The 8,162-nt window shown below is 37.7% G+C and overlaps 1 protein-coding gene across 1 annotated transcript; it reads left to right on the top strand.

The window, feature by feature from the left end:
- Nucleotides 1-2,361: 2,361 nt before the first annotated feature.
- On the top strand, nucleotides 2,362-7,711 carry LOC130917789 (gastrula zinc finger protein XlCGF8.2DB-like). Its single transcript, XM_057839481.1, has 2 exons — nucleotides 2,362-2,481; nucleotides 5,348-7,711. The coding sequence occupies exon 2, from the start codon at nucleotides 5,357-5,359 to the stop codon at nucleotides 6,470-6,472; it is 1,116 nt and encodes a 371-aa protein (XP_057695464.1). The 5' UTR covers nucleotides 2,362-2,481; nucleotides 5,348-5,356; the 3' UTR covers nucleotides 6,473-7,711.
- The last annotated feature ends 451 nt before the right edge of the window (nucleotides 7,712-8,162 follow it).

The following is an 8,162-nucleotide window of genomic DNA, read 5'->3' on the forward strand; positions in this document are numbered from 1 at the left end:
GCAAAACGAATCCGATTGAATTTAGGTTTGAAGATGCGAGTTGGGTGTGTCAGTGTCACCTGTCAGCTCATTGTCGTCTTGGTGCGCCATTTCATTTCGAATCACCGGCGAAACTACAGTATGTGTTGGCGATGACGTAGGAAGCCCGTCTCGTGAGGCTTCGTGGCCACAAGCGTAATCGACACATGCCTCGATGCGCGCTTTGCAGATTTTTTTTTTACCCGGTTTACTCGGCACACGCATCGGCGCCTCGGCACAGTAGGGCACATCACTATTTTCACCTACTGCATTGCTTTTAGACGGTTCGGTGTTTCTTTCATGGCGATCGCTTGATAGCCTTCCAGTTTGTGTGTTTCGAGATCCGCTGAGAGTTGACAGTTGACGAATACTACTACTACTACAGTTGACCACTGAGTCACTCTCGCAGCGAATCAGCAAGCGGAGCAGGTCACGCAGTAAATTATGGGTAATTTAGTCTCGGGACCCGCTGTATCGGTGCTTTTTAATCTGAGCGCTTGTATGAAAAAACTACATTACCTCATGCTATTGGCCGCCACCTTTTCCAAGCATTGGACGGCGTTCGTGACTTGTTGAAGTGTCTAAATGATACAGCTATTGCCTAAAGAATAACGATTGAACGGTTAAAAAATGTGATTTTAAAATAATGCATAATATTTGGTTATTGCAATCCGAGCAAGTTAGTTGTGAATGAATTATATATATTATACACAGTGTATTATTTATTCATTTATGTATAAAGAAGCTTTGTATATATTTGTATTTAGCATTATCATTATTTGTATATTTATACACATATATACATTCTTTGTTTGCATTCATAGGTTTATAACCTGCTTGGTGTTTGCTATTTACTACTTGGTGCTCACTACTCACCACTCCAAAAAAATCAACAATAAAAAACCAACAACATACTGTGAGCACAAGCCGAGTTATCCAGTGTGTTCTCTTTCGGATCCCTTTCGGCGGGGAAAACGCCACAAAAAGCGTAAACGGCCGAACACATATTAAATAAAAATGTACACTACACAATCGAATACTGACATCGGACATAACAGAAAGCTCTCAACAGTGTCAATGCGGCCGACAGGCTTGGATGCAACGAATAATTATAACAGCAAGATGGCACTAATGACTTCTAAAATGTCACCTGGCTCTTCGTACTGGTGACGCTAGCCAGCACAGCATACCTATAGTATATTCTATTTTTTTAATTTTAGTCTTCTTTTTTTTTTTTTTTAATTGAACAATAACAACAATCACTGTACTACGTTCAAGAAAGACATATAACAACAAATTAGAAAGTAAACACTGACACAAATAAATATATATACAAAGTGGAAAGTATATGTTTTTTTTTTAATGGAACAATACAACATTAACAATTTACACATACAAGACGGACATATAGCAGCTGCAATAGCAACAAAAAAACTACAAATATTAGCAAAACTAATAACATTACAGTTCAGGGGATGAACAAAACAAAACATTTGGAACATAAATACAATAGTCTTTTTACTTTGATATAGGTTATACTGTAAATACAGAGCCATTTCTTTTTTCAAGGCAATAAAATTGGGTTTTGATTTGGATAATTTTAATTTATGAATATACATATATATCAATCCTAAGGACAGCTAAGATCCTGCACGCAGAACCCTCAAGCTCCATTGAAAGGAGATCATACCGCCCGGGTGAGCAAAATGACGATTTAAAAAAATATATATATATGTATGTATATGTATATGCTCCCTTGAAAGGAGAGACCATACTGCCCGGGTGAGCAAAATGACGATTAAAAAAAATATATATATATATATATGTATATATATATATATTTAGCCAAAAATAAAATCAGATTAATAAAATAATATTCTTCCTTACAGGCCTCTATAAAATGATACAAAGCCAAAGAACACCTATTTCATCGATGAGTGCTGTGACGTCACTCTGCCTCCCCTCCCAGTTGGCCGCTTTACCTCTGAACCGGAAGCTCATTCGCCCTCAATAACGTCACAGAAGAATGCGAGGTTATTTTCTTGATTATTAGTTTACTTTTTTTATTTGAAAACCCAAACATTCAATACAGGTAGAAGCAACACAATCATGATATAACCCCTACAATAAGCCTTTAATGCACGAATGATGCTATATTTTTTTTCACCCTAACAAGGCAAACATCTCACTCATGAAGCCAGAGAAATTCAGTCCTTAAGTTTAATATATAGCGAGTTCATTTGGATATGTTTAACATATTTATTGAATGTTTTCACAGTGCAGTGATATGAAGTCGTTTTGGTTCCAAACGCTTCAACATATTACACTGAAGTTTCCGTGCCTGAACGTTTCTACTTCCGGTTCAGTTGACTTAGCAACGTTGCACCAATAACTGATCCAGGACTTGTCGTTCTTTTGTGTTCCCTTCTCACCAAAAGAGCTCCCTCGAAGCACTCTCATCGGGTAAGTACCGAAGTAAGAATTAAGTGGACTAAGAAGTCCCATCTTAAAGCTTAGTGGAAGTGGTTTGGCTTTATGTTAAAGCTACCCAGGCTTCCATAACTTCGTTTTGTTTAGCTGAGCTCGCTAGTCAAGACAGGTTAACGCATTTTGTTTACTTTAGCTTCATGCCACTACCGATTTGTAAATTTTGTTTTAAGGGTGGTTGCTTGGTTCACATCAGAGTGATTACATTTAATTGTATGAGATGCTTCTCGACTTGTCTTAAAGATGCAACAAAATACTACTAACTCACCGCCCTCCAACGTCAACAAAAATGGCGACCTACTAGTTAAACAAATTTTACAAACTGTATAAAAACGAAAACGTGAAGAGGGGTTTCAATATCAAATTAATTTAACTCATAATAACGGTGATCTTTTAAGAACTACAAGTCTTTCTACCCATGGATCCCTTTAAAGGGGAAGGAGCATAGCCAAACAACATATAGTCAAAGGAGGCTGAAAAAACTTAAATTTTTTCGTTTCATCAAAAAATTTTACCGACATGGTCAAAATTTCGTCGGTCATTGTGAATCATCTCGGTAACGGTAAATTTTTGGTAACCCCCCCTGGCTCTAATCATAACCTATTACATCACCTTAGCAGGCCAAAAAATACACCAAAATACATATTTATTAGTTGAACCATCAGAAGCCCTGTCCCAAGAGCATGAGTGCCCTCTATTGTCTAGTGTGCACACATGCACGGATAAAGACATTTTCGACCATCAAGTTTGAACGATTATATCCGGTTTTCTGTTGTCTGTTGGTGCCAAATAAAAACTGGGAAACAGTTTAAAGTAGGGGTGCAACGGTTCAGTTAGCCCACGGTTCGGTTTGAACTTCGGTTTTGGGATCACGGTTTCGGTTCGGTTTCGGTTTGCGTTTTGCTTTTTTTTTTTTTTTTTTTTTTTTTTTAACTGCCTTTATTTTGCTTTTTAAAAAATGAAATAAACACTTAAAATGTAAACATTTTCGACTGTTAAAATGCCTCCTAGCTCTTTGGCAAGTGTAGTGACTGACTACTGAAATACACACACAGTCGTAAAAAAGTTACTTGGCAAAGTAACTGGTGATACCTTTCATGTTTTTTTTTCATTATAAAAAAAAAACAAACCCAAAAACATAGTAACCTTTGCTATGTTTGGAGGTCATTTAATGTTGTGAATCAACCGTTAAAGTTGATAAAATTGCTCCCGTTTTTGCCTTAGTTCCCTTCTGTTTACTTTCGAAATGTGAAAATTTCTAAACCGTTTCATCCTTTAAAGATAGACTCAAGTCAAGATTTTGCCGATTTAGGAGTATTTTGGATAAAAAGTTGCTTAGGTTCGCTCGGAAGGTTTACTACAACAGAGCCTTTCTGATAAATTTACTGCTCTAAAATGGTGGCTGTTTACTAACGCTACCGTGTGTCATTTCACATGTAGTTCTATATGCATGAGATATCTAGGTGTAGATTGTATGATGTCGGCCACAGTCAGGAAATATTGGAGCCGCCGAGCATCGCGTTTGCTGCAAACCAAACGCGTGACCAAATCCAAACGGATGAGAAAAAAAAAAACGCAGTGCACGAAAAACGTGCAGATTTTGAACGTAACGTACGGCGTACACATTTAAAAATCAGTGCTCACTTGTACAAATTACGCCGAGACCGTACAACTTGACAGGTATGAATTATAGTGGACCGTCACAGTTAGGTAGTAGCACTCTGTAGCACGGGACGTCCAACTATCAGCGGTCAGGGCGAAACTGTGCTTTCGCGAAATCATCTTCGATGGCTTTGCGTGCCATTTCTATAAATGTCGGGGATTATGTTGTTGGCGAAATATGTCTGCGAGGGAACAATATAACGCAGGTCAAGCGTTGCAATTAAATTAACTAACCCTGCATCTTCAACCACGGAATATGGTTGCATGTCTTTTGCAATGCACATCCCCACTGCGTGGGTTATTTTCTTGTGTTTTTCTGACCTGATATTGTAAGGCTTTTGGAACGCCTCTTCTATAGACCCGTGTGTTTTCACTGGTGTCATCTTCGGAGTTGTCCTGCTCTGAGAAAGTGATGTCTGTGGGTGATGCCGGCTGAGGTGCCCAAGTCATGTTAGAAGTGTTGCCGTTAGCATAGGGAACAAGCGCTAAGCAATGCTTGCAAATTTTTTTATTTTTTTTTTTCAATATTTTCTCTCCGTCTGCATTGTAGTCCACGGGGAAACTGAAATGTTGCCACACCGCAGATTTGAAAGAAGCCGGTGCCTCCTCAAAAATCGGTCTGTCGACTCCTCCACTCGCCATAACTTTTTTTGTTTTCTTTCTTGTTTCACTTTCACCTTGCTCGTAAGCGAGAGAGGGTGTTACTCGGCTCCTATTACACAGGTGCTTGACAGCGATTGGACATTTACTCGCGGGGCGGGAATTTCTCCACAGCTGCGATTCACGTCACACACTGGCACACAGAGTTTGACCAATTAATTCCACAAGCGTTCGGAATAAATTACTGTAATTGCAAAACCAAAAAGGCGCGGTTCATCAAGGCGTATTGAACCGTACAGGGCGAACCGTACGGTTCGGTTTTGAACCGCAAACCGTTGCACTGCTAGTTTAAAGTCCTCAATTTTAAATCATATTGATTGCTATACGTCAAATCGTTCATTTTTAGGGCGCTTTATAGACCAAGTCACAGCAGAATGATGAAAATAGCTTGTTTTTCTGTATATTTGTCATTTTGTAGAATATCCTAGAAAGATTTTCTGAGGGTTAGTATCGCCATAGCGTGAGATCATCGGCAAATCACGTGATTTTATTTTAATTTTTTTCATCCTATTTCCTCCAGACGTCATTGATGAAGATCTCCACCCTGAGAAGCACGATGTCCCCCCACATTAAACAGGAGAAGGAGTCTGAGATGTCAGACATCAAACAGGAAGCGGAGCCAGTGACCCCCTTCATTAAAGAAGAAGAACAGGAAGCTGAAATCACCACATCTCCATTGACTGTCGTTGTGAAGAGCGAACAAGATGAACGTTCAAGCGAAGAGAGCGGCGCGGCGAAACCATCGAATGGCAGCTCATTTCAACACCTGACAACAGATAAAGAGGGACAATCGCAACCGGACGGCCTCTTAGCGCCGCTCTCTGACAGCGAAGACGTAGCAGCCCACACTTCGGACTTTACCACTGATGAAGACGATGTGGACTTTGACCCAAAGTCTTGGAAATCCTTAAACAAGTCAGCATCGAAAAGAGATGCAAAAAAATGCGTGGGTAGGAAACGGTTTGCCTGCTCAAGTTGCGATAAAAGATTTTATTGGAAGCATCACTTACAAAGACACATGCATACACATACCGGGGAGAGACCTTTTGCCTGCTCATTTTGTGGTAGACGGTTCAATGATCAGGGAAATTTAAACAGACACACAAGCATTCACACCGGGGATAAGCCTTTTGCCTGCTCACTTTGCCATAAACGATTTTCTCGAATGCGAGAGTTAACAAGACACTCATATACACACACTGGAGAAAAGCCTTTTCTCTGCACAGTTTGTGGTAAGATAATCACCACGAAGGTAGAATTAAACAATCATAGAAGAGCACACGCCGGAGAGAAGCCTTTTGTCTGCACATGTTGTGGTAAAAGTTTCACCCGGAAGGGAAATTTAGTGAAACACACAAGCACACACACTGGAGAGCAGCCCTTTCCCTGCTCATTTTGTGATAAAAGATTTTGTGTGAAGCAAGCGTTAACAAGACACACGCGCATGCACACTGGAGAGAAGCCTTTTCCCTGCTCACTTTGCGATAAAAGATTTTCGCAAAAGCAACAGTTAACAAGACATACACATACGCACACTGGAGAGAAGCCTTTTCCCTGCTCACTCTGCGATAAAAGATTCACAGTGAACGGAGAGTTACTCAGACATGCAAGAAAACACCATGGAGAGAAGTCTTTTAACTGCTAATTTTGCAATAAGATTTTTAAGAAGCAACATTTAACAACCCACACAAGAATACACACTGGAGGAAAGCCTTTTCTCTGCATATTTTGTGGGAAAACATTCACCCAGTAAGGGCATTTCGAATCGCCACACTAGGGAAAAACCTTTCAATTGCACTGTGTGAGAAGATATTCAGATTTCTGCCACCCATATACAGAAAAAGCATTTCAATTTCCTAATTATATTTCTCTTGAGCCTCTATTAAAAAAAAGTTGAAATGATTTTGCAGGTCCTGTTCCGTAACTTGATAGTTTCGCTATTTTAATGCATTTCATCATTTTACCTATGAATGTTGGAATTTGAAATGCTTTGATTCTGCCTTTCCTTTTGGTGTTATTTGTTTAATTTCCAAACTTTATTTGAATAGTTTCAGGGAAGATGTCTGTTGTACATTGTGGTATTTTGAAATCTGCTTCATTATAAAATTACTGTAATGTTTTATTATTAATACTATTGAATATTTTATTCATCCCCGACTTTTTTTTAACTTCTATTGTGAACTCCTTACAGAGCTTTAGTGCTGTAACGATTAATCGATGAACTTTAGTAATTTGATTAAAAATAAGCTGCGAATCAAATTTTGCTGCTTCGGGGATTCGTTTAATTAGAGTGGCGTTGTAATGGTTTGTTTTGAAAGTGTTTGCCTTTAGTTTTATTGATTTGAATGGATATACTTTCCTCTCGTGGTAACAGTGAAGATGACATAACTCATCTAACGTCTGGATTCAGCTGCTCCCTGTTAAGACCGACGTAAGTTTTTGTTTGAGCTAATATTTTTTATGCATTCATAATTTAGTTTATAGGTATATTTAGCAGTTTTTCTTGAGGCAATATGTGTTTGAACGATTTGTTAAGAGCATTTTAAAAAAAGTTAGCATTTTATAGCATTTAAGAGAACAGACTTTTGCTATGTAAGTTAACCAATTTTGAAGTGCCTTGATCCTCATTTATTAATTTTTTTACCGTTTGAGGCTAAGCTTAGCTATTTTAATTATTGCTTTTGTGAAATGACAGCGCAATACTACATAGTTTGTAAAAACAATCGGAAATTTTATTTTGTATTCCAATTTAATGCTCTTTTGAAAGTGCAATCTTAGCAAGCCTTTGTTTTACATCTCCTCAATTATGACTGATAGATTCATTGAATACTAAAATAATTGATAACTGCAGCCCTACTTTAGAGTGTTACTTGAAGACATAACCCATGTGTATTTGTTTGTATTCATTTTGAATTCATTATTTTTGTCTTATGGTTGTCTTAATTTATCGATTTATTAATATTATAAACAAAGATGAATAATACAGAATATATACTGTGTATATATAATATATATATATATATATATATATATATATATATATATATATATATATATAATTAGAGTTGTCTATTATCAGGTGGCCGATAATATCGTCCAATAAAAGCACTTTAAAGTTATATCAGATAATATCGACTTCAGTCTTTCATTATCGTGTTTACAATACATACATATAATACAATTTACAACATAAAATACATTTAGCCATAATATGTTAAGTCAACGACCGTATAAATCGGTATTGGTTTGATATCGGTATTGGATTTTTGGAATTGCACAATATCGGGATATCGTTTAGAAAGTCGTTATCTGACAACTTTAATAACTTTTATATA

This window comes from Corythoichthys intestinalis, chromosome 1 (assembly GCF_030265065.1).
Source record: "Corythoichthys intestinalis isolate RoL2023-P3 chromosome 1, ASM3026506v1, whole genome shotgun sequence".
Classification (NCBI taxonomy): domain Eukaryota; kingdom Metazoa; phylum Chordata; class Actinopteri; order Syngnathiformes; family Syngnathidae; genus Corythoichthys; species Corythoichthys intestinalis.

Coding starts and splice junctions, on each gene's coding strand:
- LOC130917789 (XM_057839481.1), top strand. CDS start 5,357: ATGAAGATCTCCACCCTGAGAAGCACGATGTCCCCCCACATTAAACAG.